At 36.1% G+C, this 21,985-nt stretch overlaps 1 protein-coding gene and 1 long non-coding RNA gene across 4 annotated transcripts; both read right to left on the bottom strand.

Annotated features, from left to right (window-relative positions):
- Nucleotides 1–5,629: 5,629 nt before the first annotated feature.
- Nucleotides 5,630–13,202, bottom strand: LOC138893100 (uncharacterized). The gene is made up of 3 exons (XR_011408242.1): nucleotides 13,044–13,202; nucleotides 10,013–10,131; nucleotides 5,630–6,202 (listed from the first exon to the last, which is right to left on the bottom strand). It is a non-coding gene; the product is annotated as an uncharacterized lncRNA (long non-coding RNA).
- A 568-nt stretch (nucleotides 13,203–13,770) lies between these two features.
- On the bottom strand, nucleotides 13,771–20,738 carry LOC104119899 (protein NRT1/ PTR FAMILY 7.3-like). Of its 3 annotated transcripts, none has more exons than XM_009631505.4 (5): nucleotides 20,554–20,738; nucleotides 18,309–18,435; nucleotides 16,176–16,393; nucleotides 15,349–15,911; nucleotides 13,771–14,967 (listed from the first exon to the last, which is right to left on the bottom strand). In XM_009631505.4, exons 1-5 carry the CDS (start codon nucleotides 20,599–20,601, stop codon nucleotides 14,106–14,108), a joined length of 1,818 nt encoding a protein of 605 aa, XP_009629800.1. In that variant the 5' UTR covers nucleotides 20,602–20,738; the 3' UTR covers nucleotides 13,771–14,105. The 3 variants fall into 3 exon arrangements, with proteins under 3 accessions (XP_009629800.1, XP_009629801.1, XP_009629799.1); XM_009631506.4 differs by having other exon boundaries at nucleotides 20,575–20,738; XM_009631504.4 differs by lacking the exon at nucleotides 20,554–20,738 and adding an exon at nucleotides 18,730–19,117.
- Between the last annotated feature and the right edge of the window lie 1,247 nt (nucleotides 20,739–21,985).

The raw sequence follows: 21,985 nt of genomic DNA, 5'->3' as shown, positions 1-21,985 counted from the left end.
ATAGTTTCATGAAGTATTGAATGGCATGACTCTGCGAATAATTGGAAGTGCAAGCTGTTACAACTGTTTTAGAGCTGAACTTCACTGTTTTATACACTAATTGTTGATTTCTTTGCATTGTAGGTAATTAGGTTCGTAAAATGGCAGCAACGAATAAACCATCCAAGCAACAAGACAAAGATAATAACAAGCAACCGCCCAAAAAGCCTACCGAAAAGGCAGTAGGTGCCCCAAATCCACAGGAAAAAAAGGAAGCGGATGGAGAAGGAAAAGGAATTGCAGCCTAGGCAGTTAAGTGATGATTCAGAGCAAGAAGAAGAGGAACCATTAGTCAGGAGGACAGTGAAGAACGGTATTACAAAAACATCATTAAATCCACCAAGCAAAGGGATAGAGATAAGAGAGCCTGTGACATACCAGAGAAAAGCCTCCAAAAAGAGTGATCCGACTGATAAGGGAAAGGAGAAGATTACTGCAGAATCTGAGTCCGAATCCGACTCGGATAATGACCTTCTACATGTCGACATGAGTGATGAAGATGAGGGTGAACCCATAGATCGAGTTGCTTGGGAGAAGAACTTTGTTAATGAGAAGGCATTCTGAGCCTATAATAAGATACTGGGTTCAAAGAAGTACATTCCAGAAAAGCCGATCAACATCGGAACACTTAAGAAAAAGTACCCAGAGTTTCTGAAATCAATTCGCGAGGTGCAATAATGGGGACCCATCTTGAAGGGTCACGGCAAAGCCAACCTCACTATTGTTAGAGAGCTTTACGCCAATTGGCGTCACGCCAGGGGCAACATTGTAAGAGTAAGAGGGGTAGATATTAATGTATCAGCTGAAGCTCTGAGTAATTTCTTAGGGGTGCCACACACACTAACAGATAGGTTTGACTCCATATGCAAAACACCAGATTATGCACACATTAAGTCTGTCCTATGCCCTACCAGGAAGGATGCAGATTGGAAGCATGGGAGTATGGAGTACCATTCTATAGCCAAGGAATTCATGAGTGCGTTAGCATGTGTGGCTCTAAATTTCATATGCAACCTCCTGATGCCATGCCAACACAAAACTGATGTCCCTCGTCACCGCGCACTAGTATTGTATGCTTTATTGGAGGGGATACCGCTCAACTTAAGAGCCATCATGCATGATCAAATGCAACGCACCAGGATGAATTACAAGCGGAGGCTGTTCTTTGCAAATACCCTATCGGCTTTCTTGACAGAGATGGGAGTACTATGGGACAAGGAGAATGATGACATTGAGGCTAAAGCTCCAGGACCATACGATGTCACTCATTTTCTAGAGCCGAACAAGGGAAGGTCTTCTAAGCTCACCATTCAACAGTTATTTGAGCAGATGCAAGCAGATATGCAAGAGAACAGGGCTGAGTTGATAACGACTCGTGTCGAGTTGAGTGCCACCAGGGATGAGTTGAGTCAGACTCGTGCGGATCTAAGCCGAGTCCAGACTGAGCAGGCAACGATGATGAGGGAGATATCATTACTCCTCAGAGCTCTGGTTCAACGTGCAGATATAGACATCTCACAGCTAATTGCATCGTCCACTGCCGGACCATCCACTCCTGTTCCTCCTATAGTCCCTGAGGCTCCACACACCAGGCCTACTGAGGTCGATGTACCACCTGCTACAGAATCAGCTCCAGTTGGTGATGACAGGACAATGACAGCTCTCCCTATGCGTGAGGATGATGTTGCAAGGCCGGAGGGGGTCTTGATGAATGCCATGGATGCTGATGCTCTTCCACAGACTGCGGATGCGCCTTCCACCTTGACTTGAGGGAGTTTCTTCTCACCCTACTTTACCTTATTTGTGTGCATTGGGGACAATGCACAGTTCTAAGTGTGGGGTGGAGGTTATTCATATTTTTCTATATGGATGAATGTACTAAACTGTTACAATTTGAATGTTGGGGGCTGTAAGGATTAATGGCATGTAATAGTAGTAAATTCATCTATATGGAGTAACTCTCATTTGATTCTTGAAATTAGTTTAGTATTAGGAAATTGACAAAAAAAAAAAAAAATTTAGAGTAGTAGCCTTGAGTAATTAGTAAAATTTTTGTGTAGGTAGTAATAATCCCCTGTGGTTTTTCTTTGTGCATCGGTTCTTTTCCATTAGATGTATTTTGAACCGGGTAGTAAAAAAAAAAATTCCTTTCCTTTGAGAATAGATTATAGTTTAGAAAATAAATAGAGGAAGAAATATGAGATTCATAGGGGCTCTTGATTTGTTTGATAATAGCATGTTCAGGCTTTGGCATGTGTAGTGCCTTTCCTATGTTTTAAAATTGATCATGAAGCCTTTATAAATTGGATAGCATATTTTGTGGCACCTATTTCTCATTTTCTTGACTTGTGTTCACTTTGCGCTTAATGCTCAATATCTCGTGGCTCCGTGAATACTTGCATTGCTTGAGAGTCGGAATGTGATCGTCCTTAGTGAGTCATGTGCCATGTGTGGTGAGGTTTTTGTGTTGTCCATGTATTGTACTTGTGTCTAGAACTTGCCCGGTATGTGAGTTGAAGCGAAATTTTAGGTGATGCTCGGTTTGAAAAATGATTTTAGGCTTTCTTTGATCTTTTTGAGCTTATTGCTTATCACAAATAAAATCTATCCCTAGTTAACCCTTTTGAGCCTGTAGACCTGTTATTTGGTACCCACATTACAAGCCTATACCCTTTTTATTCTTAATTGACATTGTTTTGATCCTTTTACCTCTTAAAGCACTTTAATTGTTAGATGAGCGCTAAAAGAAGTAAGAAGGGACTAAGTGTGGGGTGACTTTTGAGTGGAACCAATGAAAGAAAGAAGGGTGCACTTATTTTGTAAAATAATACACCACTAGCGAAAATTGAAAAAAAAAAGAAAGAAAAATATAGATGAATAAATTATTGTCTTGTTCTTGCTAGTGGGTATGAATTAAAGTAGTGCTTAAAAAAAGAGGAAATATTATTGGGGATGATATTATTTGTGAAATTGAAGTGGTGTTGAAGAATTTGTGCTTAAGTTATTTGATGATGTGTTAAAGTGCTTAGGAGGTTGAGTCACTATTCCTTAAATATATCATACCCGTCCCTTAGCCCACAGTACAACCATGAAAAAGTCCTAATTAATTTTAGATCGAGCAAGCTTACATTAGTAGAGATTTACATTAAGGGCAAGCCTATGGTACCAATTTCATGCATGTGACTTCTTTGTGAGAGTGAGCGATTTTCTTTGATATATGTGAATCATTAAAATATATTTGATCATGAGATTCGAATGTGTGGATTGAGCTCGCTCTCTTGTTCTTGTTGTGAGGGCACATGGTTTCACGAGGGATAGGTAATGTTATTAGACTTCTCTATGATGTTGGTTGTTCAAGCCATGAGTGCATTGTGATATTGAGTCGATTTTTGAGATTAGGATTATTGTGAGCATGTTGTCTTTGTTCGAATATGTTTAAAGAAGGGCATAAGTAAAGAGAAGTGTGTGTGATGCATAGTCTAGAGCCTAATTGTTGTAAATAACCATGGTCATAGGTGCAATGTGCTTTGAATGATAAGAGCTTAATTTTGTTTCGTCTACTATAGGATAGTTTGTTCGAGGACGAACAAAGGTTTAAGTGTGGGGTAGTGATGTTTGGCATATTTCGATATGTGTTGATGTTACTTTACCCATATTTTAACCGCTTCTTGATGTTATTTGATCTTCAAAATGCCCAACATATTTTAATTATTGGTTTTATGACTAATTGAGTTGTGTGTGGTGAATTAGGGTGTTTAGAGTGCAAAAATATGAAGAAAAGGTGCTCTAGGTAGAGGAAGAGAGATTGGATGCGTCGCATCCAATCTAGAAAAAAGATCAGATTTCGCGCACCCTTAGCAGTGAAGTCAGCCCATAGCATCCGCCATAGCATCTGCACCTGGACAAAGCTGAGATGGAGGAACTAGGGGTGGATGCGTTGCATCCACCCTCGCATGCAAAGCTGAGAAATAGAGGACAAGGTGGATGCGTCGCATCCACCTTCGCAGGCAAAACTGAGAAATGGAGGACGAGGTGGATGCGTCGCATCCACCTTAGCATCAATCCCTGAAGCCGATTTGGACTAGGAATAGGAGAGCTTTGGCCCACGACTTTTGTACGCAATATATAAGCCAAAAACGCCTCCTTTAGGTTATCTAACATATTGGAGAAGAGGAAAAAGGCACAACAAAGTTCTAAAACCACAGAATTCGTCTTGAGTTCCTATTCTCTCTTTCTTTTATTGATTCTTATGCACTCTTGTGAATTTTTGATGATTGCCTGAATATGAGTGGCTAAGAACCCTATTGTTCTAGGGTCATGGGTATATATGAATATTGATGTTTGAAGTGTAAATTGACGAAATTGATTTTATCATATCGAGTTGTTTATTTAATTCTGTCTTCAATTATTTTGCTGAGTAGATAACAGTGAAATACTATCTACGAATCTAGAGTTGAACTCGAAAGTGGGAACTCTAGATTGCATATAGAATTAAATAGAGAAAGTTCTTAAACTCGGGCATAGGGGAAAGGATTCGCAATTGGGATAGACATATACCTAATTGCCTTGCTCGGTTGCAATATAGGAATTGTACATGCGTTCTTGTTAAGTTTAATTCCATAGACATATAGGTAATAAGTTAGCTTGAATAGGCTAGTAAGGGCTCGACAGACTCTTATGAGTAATGTCAACCCTGTGAACCAACAATCCAGATAAATCAATTAATTATTTTTAAGCTAAGAATGCAACATGATTGTTAAATAACCCGTGACCCTGGAATATTATCTCACATTGATTGTTATTTAAAACTATTTAAGTGTTGTGTTGATTTCTGGTATTCCATTACTTGATAGTCTTTAGGTAGTAAATTAGACAATTATCTATTTTATAAGGAATCGATTGAATTGATAAGCTATTTGAGTTTGAATTAGTCAAAAGTTAATCATAAGTCCTCGTGGGAATGATACTCTATTCACTACTCTATTACTTGGCGACCACGTATACTTGCGTGAGTGTGTTTGGTCCCAACAGATATCAACTTATTAGATAATTCTATTTCTTTTTGTACTATGAGAAAAAAGTCCTGGCTCCAAGTGATGAAAAATTTATCTCTTCTATCTAAACTATTTTTAAATTTATTAATATATATATACCGCACTAAGCGCGGATAAATATACTAATCATTACTATATTTTACCATCACCAACTACTCCTACTACTAGTAGTTGATGGGTTGTTGATGAAAGACGGGGTATGTGAGAATGATTTTAGGGAGTGAAGAACTATAGCATGTTTGGCCAATCACGTAATCAACAGATTTTAAGATGATGGGTTGTTGATGAAAATATACCATAGAAAATCACGTATTCAGCAGAATTACAACTCTCGCATCATATAGGAAAGAATAAAGATGCACATCCAGGAATATGCATGCATCATACTGCAGCCAATTTTAAAAAAGAAACTGTTAGGCAGATAAAGTCTTACAATAGAATCCCCAATTAGTTATCCACAAATGAATGAATATGCTGCTCAATTTAGTAATTAGTAACTTTATTGAACCTCTTCCATGATAATAATTGACCTCAATTAGAATTCAACAAACAACACTCTCCTAGAAAAAACGTACTATGAAGAATAATACGATGAGTAGCAGCAAGATTCCGACTATATACTTCCAGAAGAGTCGGCTTCTAGAAAGAGCATTCGTAAAAAAGCTCCATAGGTCTCGCAATTTTTTATTGTCAGTGCTCTACCTCTTGTTGTGAACCATTTTACGGTTTCTAATCTTCTTTTGAGCTCTCTTACAAAGTTACTAATGGACCATCACTGAATCCATCAAGAAAGCTAATAAAAGTTACTAATGGACCATCACTGAATCCATCAAGAAAGCTAATAATTCTATTTACTATATGGTGGAGCAAAACAACAATAGTATGGATATCATTACGAAAATTTCTCCTGTTAGCAGCTGCCTCATGCTCAAGCGTAATATAAATCAGGCAAATTACTCAATTGTCGGCTACTACCGTGAAAATGGCTGCTACTGCGAACTTTGCTGCTACTTTTTCCAGTGTTCCGTCTTTTCTGTCACGCAGCTTGCTCTGCAACTTTTCATACAAGCTCAACAATGTCCGTCTCATACTGAAGACTTTCTACATCGCTGCAGTTGAAAAGCTTCTTGATTTTTAAAAATCTTCAAGTATGCGTTTATGTGGTTTTCTCTTTAGAAATCAATCTTGTGTATTAATATCGACAGTTGTGTGATTCTATCACTTCTTGCTTCTTTACTGAATTTGAGAATGGTGACTAAGTTTGTTAAATGTTCTCTGTTATTTGTGTTATATTTTGACTGTTTGAGTAACACTACCTTGACAGCAACATTTAACTCTTTGTTTATGAACTACCCATAATGCTACAATAATTTTTTATCTGCATTTATGTAGTTATGCTCAAATTCTCATCACTAATTATATATACTTATGTTGCTCTATTGTTGCAATTCTACTAGTACCCGTTACTGGACACATGTTTTGCGCTTGTACATCTCATGTAAGTTATCAAGAATGTTATATATAATTTTAATTGTATACATATATTGAAAGTATTTGTTTGAGCGGTAAAGATACTGAAAGATTGTAGCAAATCCACATAGGGTTATCTCAATTGTGCATCTTTATGTAGTATTAATTACAGTATTATTTAGACCAATTAATTTCACTCGACCATCTCAGTGTCATTATATATGTTACAGACTATCCTTTCCCTTCATTTACTTAGAGAGAATGAAAAAATAGAAATTCCAGAAAATGACCATTCTAGGAAAATAAAAAGTCTTGGAAACAAAGGTCTTTTCTTCTTTCATTTCTATGATATGGTTCCTTCTTAATTGAATAGCATTTATATACTAAGATTGATAAAACGAAAAAGTTTGTAAATGTTTCAAAGACAAATTAATAAAATTTTACAAGAAATAATGAATAACATAAAAGAAAAGTAAATATTAAGAGTGACAAAACAAGAATGTGAAAAATTTATAGAAGAGCTTAATCACGTCTCTCTAGAATGAGCGCTCCTCCTCAGTAAAAACTGACCAATAGAAGAGCTTAATCACCTCTCTCTAGAATGAGCACTCCTCCTCAGTAAAAACTGACCATGGCGAGGAACACAAAATCGGGGGGGGGGGGGGGGGGGGGGGAGGACACACAAAGTGGAGGAAATCAACAACCAAGGAATAGACCTCAAACTGCAGATGCGAAAAAATTCAAAAATCCCAATGTGTTACAAGGGATAGCACCATTACCGATCGAGCAGATGGTTACACCAGTAGGAATCAATCTAACCCAGTAGGAATCAATCTAACAAAGGAATTAGCTCAAACGCCAGAACAACAATCCACCAAATCATGGGCGGATCTTGTAGAAGAGGAGGCAGAAAGCTCAGAATAAGGTAAATCACAAACCCTAAATTCATCGTGGAGTAAAATTGTTGGGGTAATCCCAGAGGAAACTGATAATGACTTGTTAGTTGGGGAACAAGGAGCAATCAATGTGAAAATAACAATGAATGACATTCACGAAGAAGTTGAATATTGGAACACAACAGTGATATGCTATGTGCTTGGGTCCAATCCTCCCCAAATTGTAATGGAGGGGTATTTTCGCAGCATATGGGGAACACTAGGGATTGACAAAATTGCGCAAATAAATAGGGGGTGTTTATTATAAGATTTCAGAAAGTAGAAAGTCGGAATAAGGTGGTGGAAGAGGGAGTATGAATGTTTGACAGAAAACCAGTCGAGGTGAAGCCATGGAGGCAGGATATGGAATGTACCAAAGAATCAATTAAACGAGTTCCAGTATGGGTTCGTTTAATGGCCCCGGACATCAAATATTGGGGAAAATGTTCTCTAACAAAAATTGTTGGGCTAATTGGGAAACCTCTGCGAGCGGATAATGCAACCACAAAGAAGGAGAGGCTAACATTCGCGAGAGTACTAGTTGAAATGACTCCAAAGCCAACAGTATCCTTCCAAGGTGATGTTTGAAAACGAGATGGGGAAGATAGTGGAGCAGGAAGTAGTATATGAATGGAAATCAATCTTGTGTACAAAGTGTAATAACTTTGGACACACCATAGAGGAATGCAGAAGGAATGAAGTAATGCAACGACAAAAACAGGCACAACAACCTAATGGAGATAACACAAGCAAGGAGGTGGGAAAACAGAAGCAAGAGGAAAAATTTGCACAGATAGAACAAGAGACAGTAATTGAAGGACAAAAAGCACAGAATGGAAGTAATGAAGTAATAGTGGAGCAACAGCAGAAGAAAAATGAGAGACAATAAGCAACAAAGAAGCAACAAGGAGGGGCAGAGAAAGGCAGAACTCAGATGTTGTTGAATTGGCAAGTAAGAAAACCAATATCAATAGAAAATGTATTTGATGCACTGAGGAATACAGAGGAAGCAACTGGTGGCAATCAAAAGGCTCAGAAAACTAGTACATCAAATGCAGGAATAAATAAAAAAGGGGAGGGTCCAGGAAGTGGGGGAAATGGGGCAGGGCCCCAACCCCATGGATAAGTTAGGATTCTGGAATGTAAGGGGCCTAAACAAACCTAAAAAAACAAAGAGAAGTGTTGCTCTTTATGCACAATTCTCAAGTAGGGATGTTTGGGCTCCTAGAGACAAGGATTAAGAGGAAAAAGGCTCACAAAGCCTCTCTTAATCTTTTTAAGAAATGGTCATTTGTTACTAATCTGGATAAGCACCCTGGTGGAAGAATCTTGCTACTATGGAAACCTCATATCTATGAAGTGGATATCAAAAGAGCTACTGAACAGGTGATTCACTGTGCCATTAAACACATTAAAACAAAGAGGGAAATGAAAATCATATGGGTATATGGATTCAATAATTGTGGCAAAAGGAGAAAGATGTGGGAAGACATAGGAAATTCATAAACAATGCAAAGGGCCTTGGGTAATAATGGGATATTTCAACAATGTATTGCAATCAGATGAAAGAATTGGAAGCAGAGTCACTAATGCATAAATAAAAGGCTTTAAAGAATGTATGCAAAAATGTGAGATGCAAGAGATGAAATCATCAGGGTCCTTTTATACATGGAACAACAAACAGGAAGGAGAAGATAAAGTGATGAGCAGAATTGATAGAGTTCTAATAAATAATGACGGGTTGACAACACTACCAGACTCTGAAGTGTACTACCATAGTGAGGAATTGTTTGATCATTGCCCAGCATTGGTAAGATGGGAACAATCAGGAAAGATGCATCAAAACATATTTAGATACTTTAATATGTGGAGTATGGCTAATGACTTACATGAAAAAGACATGTGGAGTATGGCTAATGACTTCCATGAAAAAGTGAAAGAGAACTGGGAACAGCAAATCAGAGGGACTAAAATGTATCAAATGGTAAGAAAACTAAACAGACTGAAAAGGGTGCTGAAAATCTTAAACAAAGGAAAATTTGCAGAGGTTAAAATCAAAGCAGAACAAAGTACGGAGACACTCAAGGCATGCCAGACGAGGATACAAAAGGACCCTTATAATATGAGCCTAAGGGAGGAGGAGCACATCATAGCCAGAGAATGTATGCAATGGCAACAGGCAAGAGAACAATTCTTAAGGCAAAAGTAAGATCACATGGATACAACATGGAGATAAAAAATACCAAAATATTTCATGGGTATATGAAGGCAAAAAGGAATGCAAACATGATCTTCTTCATCAAAGATTCTAATGAGACAGAACAGGACCAACCAGATACTGTGGCTCAAGCTTTTATTGAGTTTTACACAAAGCTATTAGGGACATCAAATAGGGAGAGGTCACAGTATGTAGTGCACTAATAAGGAAAGGGACAATCATTGATGAAGCTCAGAAATAAAAAATGGTTAAAACAATCACGAAAGAAGAAATCAAAAAAGTATTATGGAGCATACCAGGGGAGAAATCACCAGAGATTGATGGATATGGTAGCCAATTCTTCAAAGATGCATGGAACATAGTTGGGAAAGAAGTAGAGGAATGTATAACTGAATTTTTCAAATCTGCCAAGATGCTGAAAGCACAGAACAAAACTATCATCACTTTGATTTCAAAAAGGACACATGCTGAATCGGTAGAAGATTACAGACCAATAGCTTGTTGCAATACTATATATAAAGTGATCTCTAAGGTATTGTGCAGCAGACTAAAAGAAATCTTGCCAACCATAATATCACCAAGTCAAAGTACCTTTGTAGAAGGAAGATCAATAGTGCAAAATATATTGATATGTCAGGACCTAGTTAGATTGTATAACAGAAAGGCTACAACAAGGAGTTGTCTGATAAAAATTGACTTGAAAAAAACTTATGACAGTGTGGAATGGGAGTTTTTCAAGGAAATGATGATGGCAATGAACTACCATACAACTTTCATTCAATGGGTCATGGAATGCATCACCACTACAAGTTATTCACTAACAATAAATGGGGCTTATGTGAGAACATTGAAGGGAAAAGAGGATGGAGACAAGAGGATCCAATATCACCACTGATATTTGTGATATGTATGGAATACCTCTCAAGAATAATGGAGATGGTGGGACAGCAAAAGGGGTTTGCATATCATCCAAAATGCAAGAGCTTAGGGTTGAATCATTTATGCTTTGCAGATAATGTACTTCTATTCTGCAAAGGGAACCACATGCAATAATATTGTCAATCAGAGGTTTGACATCTTTCTCTCAAGCATCAGGGCTGACAACAAACAGTGTAAAGTCCAACATTTTCAGTGCCAATATGAGTAGGCAACAGATAAATGAGATATGTGAAATAACAGGCTATAAAGAAGGGAAACTACTATTTAAATACCTAGGAATACCTATATCACCCAAAAAACTATCTAGTATGGATTGTGAAATGCTAGTGGAGAAAATGACAAGCAGAATTAAAACTTGGGGGAGCAGAAATCTATCTTATGCTGGGAGAGCACAATTGATTAACTCAGTGCTGATGAATCTCCATGTCTACTGGGCCTCAATATTTCTACTGACAAGAAAGGTCTTGAAGGATATCACAGGAATATGCAGGAATTATTTCTGGGATGAAAAAGTGCACGCTAATAGAGTACCACGGATAGATTGGAAGACAATATGCAAAGGGAAAAAGGGAGGAGGATTGGGCTTCAATGATTGTGTATTATGGAATGAAACAACAATAAACAAATATGTGTGGCATATAGCAAAGAAATAAAATAATCTATGGATCAGATGGGTAAACCACATATACATAAAAGGGACAGATTGGTGGCAGTATAAACACCCTCAAGACTGTAGCTGGTACTGAAAAGAGATATGTCATATCAGAGATATCTTTAAAACAGGTTTCAAAGAAGAAGGATGGTTGACTCCAAATGGGAAATACACTGTGGCAAGTGGTTATAAGTGGAGAATGGGGAATGAAGAATACTGGCAAGACAGCAAATGGGTGTGGAACTCAGGAAACACACCAAAACATAGCTATATATGCTAGCTGATAGCACATAGAAGATTGTTGACAATGGATATAATGAAGCAAATAGGGATAATTACTGATACTACATGTAAAGTATGTGGTGAGAAGGAAGAAACAAGGGAACACCTGTTCTTTGAATATACATGGTCTAAAAGATATGCCAAGGAACTACTAAACTGGATGGGAATGCAGGGAAGTGATGAGGCAATTGAAACAGTACGGAAAAAATTGAACAGCACAACAAAAGCGAAGCAATGCAGAACTTTTGTACTCTCAGTATTTGCTGCACTGATATATGCAATATGAAGAACAAGAATGATGAAGTATGGAATCAAGTGGTGACAAGAGAACAAGTAATATGCAGAAACATAAAAGAGGAATGTAGATACAAGATACAGAACAGAGGGAAAACAAGCAAACGACAAATGGAATAGATAGAAAAGTTGTATAAATAGAATTAGGGAGACAAAGTAGATGAGCTGAACTGCAATTCATATAGAAATGCAGTTACAATTTTGTAGATAATAGCTGCAGGAGACATAGAGCATCTTTGTAATTGACTGTTTTAGTAGATGATTAATAAGAATTTTTTCTTTTCACCAAAAAAAAAAAAAAATTATAGAAAAAATTTAGAATGTTCCCGTAAACTTTCTATATTTTTTTGTTTTTACTTTTCATTATTATTGATATGAATAGCATTTATGTATTAAGATTGATAAAACGAAAAAGTTTGTAAATGTTTCAAAGACAAATTAATAAAATTTTACAAGTGAATAACATAAAAGAAAAGTAAATATTAAGAGTGACGAAACAAGAATGTGAAAAATTTATAGAAAAAATTTAGTATGTTCCTGTAAACTTTCTATATTTTTTTGTTTTTACTTTTCATTATTATTGTTGCATGAATTTTGGAACTATTTATTCATTCAAATGATTATCTGAAGAATATCTGTATCGTAAAGTAATAAATCACAGAATGCAAAGGATGCAATGAAGTCTTATAATAGATTAGCGAGACTTAAATATTTTTGAGAAGTGCAAGGAAATATAATATTATAAATTAACAAAACTAACCCCTTTGTAAAACTCATTCAAACAAAGAATACACAACCACAAGGAAGTAAAACAATTTAAATGAAACTAACTCCTTTGAAGAATAAAAACATATAAGATAAAAGTATACTTCATTTTAAGTTTTGCGGTGTTATTTGGGAGATAAATTTTCAACGAACAAAAGAAGAAAAATACTTCATAAACAAATAGATCAGAATATTACTAAATTATCCATACAGAGAAGAGAAGATATAGATAACTCCACTTGCAATCCTTGCTTCTCAGAAAATCCATCTTCTCAGCTGAAATTTTCTCAGTTTTCGTGTTAGTTACGGTCTTCAAATTCTCTTTGACTAATTTTGAAATTCTGGAATTTTAAAACCAAAGTGTTTCAAGAATTTAAAACCTGTAGTACATTTACCTTGTCCAAAAAAGAAAGGGAATTAAAGGGGAGAAAGACCTTTTCCGCCCCATTGACATTGTCGATATAGAGATAACCCGAACCCTTATAAGCAGAACAAAGTTGTTGCAAGAGAAAGACAATCCAATGCCTTGTAAAGTTCATCTAAACTGCAACTCCTCTTTCATAACTTATGAAAGAATAAATCCTTATTAGATATGGGGAGATGAAAAGTTTTTTGCTTTTATTAATAAATCTTTTACACATTATAATCACCGTTAGGGATTTTTAAATTTTATAAAATAAGATAACGGAAAACATGAGGAAAAAAAGCCCAAACAAAATAAAAATAATTAGATATGAATGTATTTACTATTTTGTATATGACTAATTTGATTGGTTTTTGTATTTTAAAAGGACACAAACATCCATCAAACTTTTAGGGAGATTTTAGTCTTACAACTTTAGACTAAGATCTTCCCACTCATAATATAGTATTATGATATGATGATGATTAATTGAGTCTTGGTCTAGGATTCTATCAGTTTATTATATACACATATTATTTTAGCAGGACGATAAAAAAGACTCGCTTTTATGTTTTGATAATATATTTGCATAAACGATCCTTAGGCTCGATATTTCATTCAGAATACAGCAGCGTGTATATACAGAGCAATCCTAACAGACCTAGGATACAAGTATTGTAGAACTACAAAACCAATACATGAAGTTGATATGATTGAGGTTGAGTAAAATGTGTATACCATTCAGGAGTAAAATGTGTCCAATGCATAAGACCTAACAAAAAACGAGCATAACTCACAATCTATAAGAGGTGATGTAGATTGCTACCCATCAAATGAAAGCTTTTGAGTCTAGTTACTATTTACTAATAGAGTATGCACTAACAGTGTAAACAAGTTTTACATTCTTATTCATATGACTTTCCTCAACCAACCATAAGTCGCTAGTACCATTGAGTCCTTCATTTGAAAAGCCAACCAGCCTGCTAACATTGGGTTATTTGAGATGAGAACTTTGTTTTTTTTATCAGTTTTCAAGAAATTGCCAAAATCAAGCCTAGAATCTCAAATCACCCTGCTTCTCTTCATCTTGCTTTCTAATACTTCTTTGCTCAAACTCAATGTACTTGTACCACTTAGCACAAATGAGGTATACCACAAAATCAGCTGCTGTCAATGCTGCTAAGAGGAAGTAGAATCTATCCAAATGACCCTTGTTTAGGTTTCCAGGTATCCAACCAGGCATATTATCGGTAGTCGAAATTCTCATAACTATGGAAACCAGCAAGCTACTGACATAGTTCCCTAGTGAAATTGAAGTCATGCAAAGTGCACTTCCAAAGCTTTTCAATCCATCTGGTGCTTGTCCATTGAAAAACTCCAATTGTCCAACATACATGAAAACCTCTGATGCTCCAATTAGTACATATTGTGGGACTTGCCACAAAATGCTTAAAGAACTTGAGTTGGTGCAATGAGAACAATCTATATTGGCATATTTTAACCTGAAATGCTCCACTATTCCAGCTGCCACCATTGCCATTATAGCAATAATAAGACCAACTCCCATTCGTTGGAGCTCGGTTAGTCCTCTTGGAGAAGACTTCTTTAGACTTGCAACGAAGGGGTCAAGAACTCGCCTATAGATGAAAATGAATGCTGCAACACTAAGGATATCGAAGCTTGACATGCTTGCAGGAGGGATGTGAAAGCGTGACACTGTTGTTTTCATGGCATCACCTTGTTCCACGAATAAAGAGGCCATTTGAGTGAAGACAACAGAGTAAAGTATTGTACAAAGCCAAATTGGAAATAGTCTTAGAATGCATTTCACTTCTTCCACTTGTGTCACTGGACAAAGGCGCCACGGATTATCAAATCTCTCCTTTGATGTGATTATAGCTGCTTTGTTCAAAAATCTGTTACCAAAAAATCGTGTTATAATCATATTCACTTACCCTTATATATGTAGACAAACAACAAGCAATTTGGGAACGATGCAAGCATCTGTAGAGGCCAGCGACAGAGGCAGGATTGGCACGAGGGGAATAATCGGATGTGTGTGTATATATATAATAACAAAAATTGCACCGACGTAAAATTTAATTCTCTGGCAAAGGGGATTTAATTGACCATCCCTGGACCAATGTGGCTTTGGCCACTGGTGAAGGGGTTCGAGGTGCTAAGCTGTAGCAAAAATTGCCCCATCTAGGCGCTATTTCCACTCCTCTCATTTAGCTAATAAATTTAAGACTAAACTAATCTTAGAATAAAGTTTAAATTTCATAAGAATAACTTACTTAAATTCTTTTGTATGCAGTATGTTTCGACTGCCATTATCAGCAAGGTCTCTTCCATCACCTTCATATAGCTCATATCCATTTGAAGGTTGCCCTATCTTCCATTTTCTAATTGCAGCTACAACCACTTGACAAAATCTTGAAATGGGGTTTCCTGTAGGCTTGCAGTGTCTGTACCTAGGTGTCCCAATAAGAAAAAGAACTAGTGCCAAAATAGCTGAGCAAGCTGATGCCCAAAAACCAAGTGTCCACATTCCCTTATCCTCAAAATAGACTAAGATAGTGTTTGAAAACAAAGATCCAAGATTCAATGCTAAGTAGAAATAGCTAAAGAAAGACACCTTTGAGTGACTTTCTTGAGGATGATCTTCATCGAATTGATCTGCTCCAAATGTAGCAATGGTAGGTTGATACCCTCCATTGCCAAGAGCAATTAAGTAAATGGACATATAGAAGAGCACAGTATGGACAGTTGAATCGGATCGACAAGGCATTTTTTCATCTCCACAACCATTAGGCTTGATCAAGAAAATGTATGAAGTTAATGATAATGATACTAGTCCCTGCAAAAGACAAATATTTCAACAAGAGTCTAATTTTTATACACGGAAAAAGAACTTTTAGATTATTCAGGGATCTAAAAGATAACTACATGTAATTATCAATAATAAGTCGATCGGATTAGTAACCTGGAAAATGAGGTAGGTAATTGCAATGGTTAAAATATACTACTAATAATGTAAAAATCTTTTGTTTACACTATCTATATATTTCGACATATATATATGAATTGTGAAATGAGAAAATTGACATGTAGAATAACTTACAACAACGAAAATGGCTTGGAAGATGGCACAAGTTTTGTATCTACCCCAGTAGGAATCGCTTAAGAAAGCTCCCAAAAGGGAGAAGATGTAAACAGTCCCTGTCCATTTGCTGACATTGTTGGCTGCTTCAGCATTATCTTGCCCCATAACTCTAGTAAGAAATAGGACTAGATTCACTCCAACTCCAAAGAATGCTAGTGTAGCTAAACCTTGATTCACTAGATTCATCCAAAATCAAAATAAATAGATAAATTAAGTAAAATATTCACAGAAGTGTAGACTAAAGACTTTTTATACTCCACTATCAATGTAGTTATTATAAATCATTTTAACATGATGGTGTAAAAGAAACACTCTGTCAGTTTGTTGGGTTTGAGTTAAAGTGTGAATGAGAACTAGAGGGAAAACGGAAAGTTTGAAAAAAATTCCTTTTTACTAAGGAGCTTTGTCCTCTTTTATAGAGAACCACTTCTTCTAGCTCTTAAAGAGTTGAGAAGAGAGCAAGTCTTGCACCGTCGCCATCGTCGCTTGCTCGGCTTTGGTAAAATAATCTGATTGATTGATAAGAGAGCAAGTCTTGCACCGTCACTCCCTCGGCTTCGGTAAAATGATCTAATTGATTGATGAGAGAGCAAGCGCTTAGAACAGAGCAAGCCTTGCACCGACGCCATCGTCGCTCGCTCGGCTTTGGTAAAATGATCTGATTGATTGATAAGAGAGCAAACGTTGAAAAGAGAGCAAGTCTTGCACTGTCACCATCGTCACTCACTCGACTTCGGTAAAATGATCTGATTGATTGATAAGAGAGCAAGCGCTGAGAAGAGAGCAAGTCTAGCACCGTCGCCATCGTCGCTCACTCGGCTTCAGTAAAATGATCTAATTGATTGATAAGAGAGCAAGCACTGAGAAGAGAGCAAGTCTTGCACCGTCGCCATCGTCGCTCGCTCGATTTGGATAAAATGATCTGATTGATTGATAAGAGAGCAAGCGCTGAGAAGAGAGCAAGTCTTGCACCGTCTCCATCATCGCTCGTTCGACTTCGGTAAAATGATCTGATTGATTGATAAGAGAACAAGCACCGGGAAGAGAGCAAGTCTTGCACTGTCGCCATTGTCGCTCGCTTGGCTTCGGTAAAATGATCTGATTGATTGATAAGAGAGCAAGCGCTGAGAAGAGAACAAGTCTTGCACTGTCGCCATTGTCGCTCGCTTGGCTTCGGTAAAATGATCTGATTGATTGATAAGAGAGCAAGCGCTGAGAAGAGAACAAGTCTTGCACTGTCGCCATTGTGGCTCGCTCGACTTCGGTAAAATGACCTGATTGATTAATAAGAGAGCAAGCACTGAGACGAAAGCAAGTCTTGCACCGTCGCCATCGTCGCTCGCTCGGCTTTGGTAAAATGATGTGATTGATTGATAAGAGAGCAAGCGCTGAGAAGAGAGCAAGTCACCGTCGCCATCGTTGCTCGCTCGGCTTCGGTAAAATGATATGATTGATTGATAAGAGAGCAAGCGTTGAGAAGAGAGCAAGTCTTGCACTGTCGCCATCGACGCTCGCTCGACTTCGGTAAAATGATCTGATTGATTGATAAGAGAGCAAGCGCTGAGAAGAGAGCAAGTCTTGCACCGTCGTCATCGTCGCTCGCTCGGCTTTGATAAAATGATCCGATTGATTGATAAGAGAGCAAGCGCTGAGAAGAGAGCAAGTCTTGCACCGTTGCCATCGTCGCTCGCTTGGCTTCGGTAAAATGATCTGATTGATTGATAAGAGAGCAAGCCTCTCTGTGTCGTCGCTCGCTCGGCTTTCGAATTTGAATTTGGTCAAATGATCTAAATTTTTTGGACCAAATTTATTTTAAATTCAGAGGCTTTGCCTCATTTTTCACTCACCGAAAATCTGCAAACTTTTCCCTCTCTCGCATTTGTGCATAGTTTTCAAAAGCAAAACCTAAGTATCCCGTGTGTGATTTGCTAGAATAGTTTTTCGCTCTATCATAAGGATACACAAGTAAATTGTGGGCTCGGAATTTATTTTCTGTTTCTATTTTGATTTACAATGTTTACTGTTTTATTTCTAGTTTATTGTCATTTTGCTTTACTGATTTTTGAGAGAAGTACGAAGTCAACAGCTTACCAAGTAAAAGAACACCAGCAAACCATCTTCCAGTCGTGGCACGCACAGCAGGATGACCATGCTTATCCACAGTTCCATCAAGAGTGATTTCTTCTTCTTCATTCCCTAACTTCTCCTCCCTCTGATCCTGATAAAAGAAAACAAGGAACACTATCTATTAATCAGAAAATTTTGTGCTATCTTAATCTGAGTAAATTAGTACGGATCGGAGCTGCCTCCTTTTTCATCATCACCGTAATTATATATACTTATGCATTTACAAATGGGAAGTAGTGGAGTAATTTTATTTTCTTCCCACTTAGCTTACAGAAATAATTTAAAGGAATTCAAAAGGAAGAAATCGTACAAAGAAAAGAGAGAAGAAATTAAAGAAAACAAAATTTTCAAGACATAAATATTTCTTCCTTTAGTAAAAACATGCATTAATTTTACTCCTGCTCCTATGTTTTCTTCGGGCAGCTTTCTCCTTAATCCCACATGAAAGGGACAACCCGTGTATGTCGAGGTAGGTACGTGACGTGATCTCTGTTCTTTTTACAACGTTAAACGTAAAGTAATTACATCTTGTCTGCAACAGGAAATAAATGCACATTTGCAAATTGCAACAATATCAATGGAGTAGTCTTTTATAGTTGAAGATCTCTTTCTGAGTCATTAATATTACTTGACGTGATTCGCTTCTCTTATTATCAGAATGTATACATGTATTTAAAACCGTGGCCTTTCTATGGTATCAATTTGCTATTATAGCACTACTGCACGTTAATTTTGCATGAACTTACACATCTAATATTCGTATTCAATTAAAAATAGAAGCCTACACGGCAAGCTCTGACAAGACGCCCGTGATTTAATTTTTTATGGGAATTTACTTCTTTCATTGACTGCAAAAAGAGGTTTTTACAATATCAAATCACTTAACAATAACAAATACTATAATTAATAGTCTCAGATAAGGTAAATTATATTAGTGCTATAACAAATTAAGATACTCTCATAGCGCAAAAATTCTTTAATTTTTTTGTAATGTGTATACCATGTAGTGATTGGAAAAGAAAGGGAAACCAAACTAAAAAAGAGTTAATCCGATGATCAGTGAAGATAAAATGAAAGATAAATAATGGAAATCAAACAAAGAAAGGTTGTTTTGTAGATAGTCCATTATTTTGTAGAAAGATTATTCAATTAAAAATGATGCATATAACCTGAAGTCTAATACTTGAACATTTTGAAGAAACAAACAAGATAGTCCATTATTTTGTAGTAAGTACTTCAAAATTAGGAACCTAAAAAGAGTTAACGCGATGTTCTTTTCTTTTTTTGAGAAGCTAGAACATTTCCTAATTTCTGACATGAAATGAGGTAAAAATAGAGGGTGATCCCGAAAAAGAAAAGAATGATAAGAAGACCACTTCTAACCCATTAATAAACTTTTGAGCAGCTTGAAGTATAATTTTAAAAGAAAAAATATCCAGAGTAAAGCTGGCCCTGTCGTCTATAGTAAGAAATGAAATGATGGTATGTGCACCTTAAGATTTTAAGATTATGGTTATTGGAGGCCATAATACGAAAAGAGTTTAAGTTGCATACAGTATAAATTTTATATCATCAATGCAACTTAAACGATTAGAACAGGTTACATCTACTCATTTTCCAGGCTATTAGACAATTTGATATGAAAAATTTACTTCTTGTTGTTGGTTAACTTAGGATCCGTTTGTCCATAAAAAAAAATTCTTTTTTCGATTTTTTATTTTTCAAAAAATGTATTTGTCCATAAAATTTTGCAAGTTTTTGGAATTTTTTCGAAAATGAATTTTTCAAAATTCAAAAATTTCAATTTTTTTTTTCTCCACTCATAAAACTGCAATATTTATTCAAGTGAAATGCATGTCCAAACGCAATTTCAAATTTCAAATATTATTTTTTAACTTAATTTCAAATATTACTTTTTTAAAAAAAAATTACAATTTCCAAACGCCTACTTAAGCAACGTGATAATGTAAAACTCCTTTATACTGGAGTATTAAAATGCAGAGAACATACATAACTCATATGAAAAAGATTGCCTCATCATAAAAAAAAAAAGGAAAAAAGGATAGCCAGAAATTAATAAACCATATTAGTTAGTAAAAAGAATAAGAGGAGAAGAAAGACCAGAATGTTCATGCATACACTTGAAGAATGGAGATTTAAGATGTGAATAACAGGAAATGAAGTGGGTAAGTTTAGTAATGGAAATTACAGGATAGGAAAGTGCACAAACCATTTTGTCAATGTTTAAGCATTCCATTAATGTTGCTTTTATAAACCACAAAAATTTGCAGAGAAAAGCTGCTGAAAAGTATAAACTTCAGTGGGAGGAGAAGAGAGGAGAGGAGAAGTAGTTTTCTTGGAGGGGCGTAATGGAATTTGTGAAACAAATGTGAAGATAAGAAGAGGAGACGCGAAGTGGTGGCCAATTTATAGTACAGTCCTAATTTAAACAGCTGTTGCACATATATGTGTTGGAGACATAATTAAGTAAATAAAAGTGTGTTCTTTCAATCAATTTAAGCTTTTAGATGAAATGGTCATACACTTCATCATGGTATCAGAGCAGGCAGAAGTCTTGGATTCGAATTCCACCGCCACCCAATATCAAAAAGAATTTTCACATACTTGACTTATACAAAAAGAATAAAAATATGTTTTCTCTAGCATCATATGGTTTTAGATGGGAAACATTATTATCGTCGAAGGAGCAAAAGAAGAGTGATTTAGGAGGTGTTTCTCTTTCAATCGGAGCTGGGAGAAATTGAAGGGTTTAGATTAAGCTGTCTTAATTCTGATCAAGCTATTGATGCTGACACATATCAAAGTTATTTACTCCTTCTTCCCCATTTATGTAATACTCCTATTTTTTCTTTTTAGTTTGTAAAAAACGTAGAATATCTTTTTATATTTAGAAATAATATAACTTTAATTTTTTTATTTTAACCGAGATAATTTATAGCTAGATAAATATTTATGGCTTATTTTATACCAAAAATTTTCAAAAGTGTTTCTTTCTTTTCTAAATTTCATATTCAGTCAAATAAGATTGTATAAATTGGGACCGAAGGAGTAATAATTACGATGCAGTATACAATATCATTTCCATGTAGTTCCATTTGTGTTTCTTATATCTGTCCAATTGATTTGCAACTCTTTCTCTTTTGAGACATTAATTTCATAATGCATATAGCATTTGTATCCCTAGCTTTTATATTACCGATCAACTATCTAAGTTTTTTTCTTCATTCACACTTCTAGCCATGCACAAGCAACTGAGCAAGTACCTATGTTTCAAAGATGACACTTGATTAATTTTTTAATCAAAACATTTATTATCATTTAAAAAATTATCTAAACTGAATTTAAGTAATATAAAATGTCCTCTAGGCTCGTAAAGGTTGTGTACATTTAAGTATTAGCTGATAAGCTTAATGGCTATATAGAAATTGCCCTATTTAAAACAAAAAGAGAATCTTATGTACCTAAAATTGGACGTAGATATATACGTACTTTTACGATGATAATATACAGTAATTAGGTTAATTAGAATGTTTGGTCTAATAAAGCTAAAGCATACGTTTTCCTAACTCCTAAGTGACTAAGTCTATTTCTGAAGTAAGCAATTTCTATTTTAGTTGTGT

This window comes from Nicotiana tomentosiformis, chromosome 1 (assembly GCF_000390325.3).
Source record: "Nicotiana tomentosiformis chromosome 1, ASM39032v3, whole genome shotgun sequence".
Classification (NCBI taxonomy): domain Eukaryota; kingdom Viridiplantae; phylum Streptophyta; class Magnoliopsida; order Solanales; family Solanaceae; genus Nicotiana; species Nicotiana tomentosiformis.
Note: the sequence above shows the minus strand (reverse complement) of the source record. Positions and strands in the feature narration are given on the sequence as shown.

Coding starts and splice junctions, on each gene's coding strand:
- LOC104119899 (XM_009631504.4), bottom strand. CDS start 18,900: ATGTGCATTTATTTCCTGTTGCAGACAAGATGTAATTACTTTACGTTT. Junction 18,436..18,729: donor GGAGCAGGAGTAAAATTAAT/GCATGTTTTTAC, acceptor TTCTTTTATCAG/GATCAGAGGGAGGAGAAGTT. Junction 15,912..16,175: donor TCCAAGCCATTTTCGTTGTT/GTAAGTTATTCT, acceptor TGTCTTTTGCAG/GGACTAGTATCATTATCATT.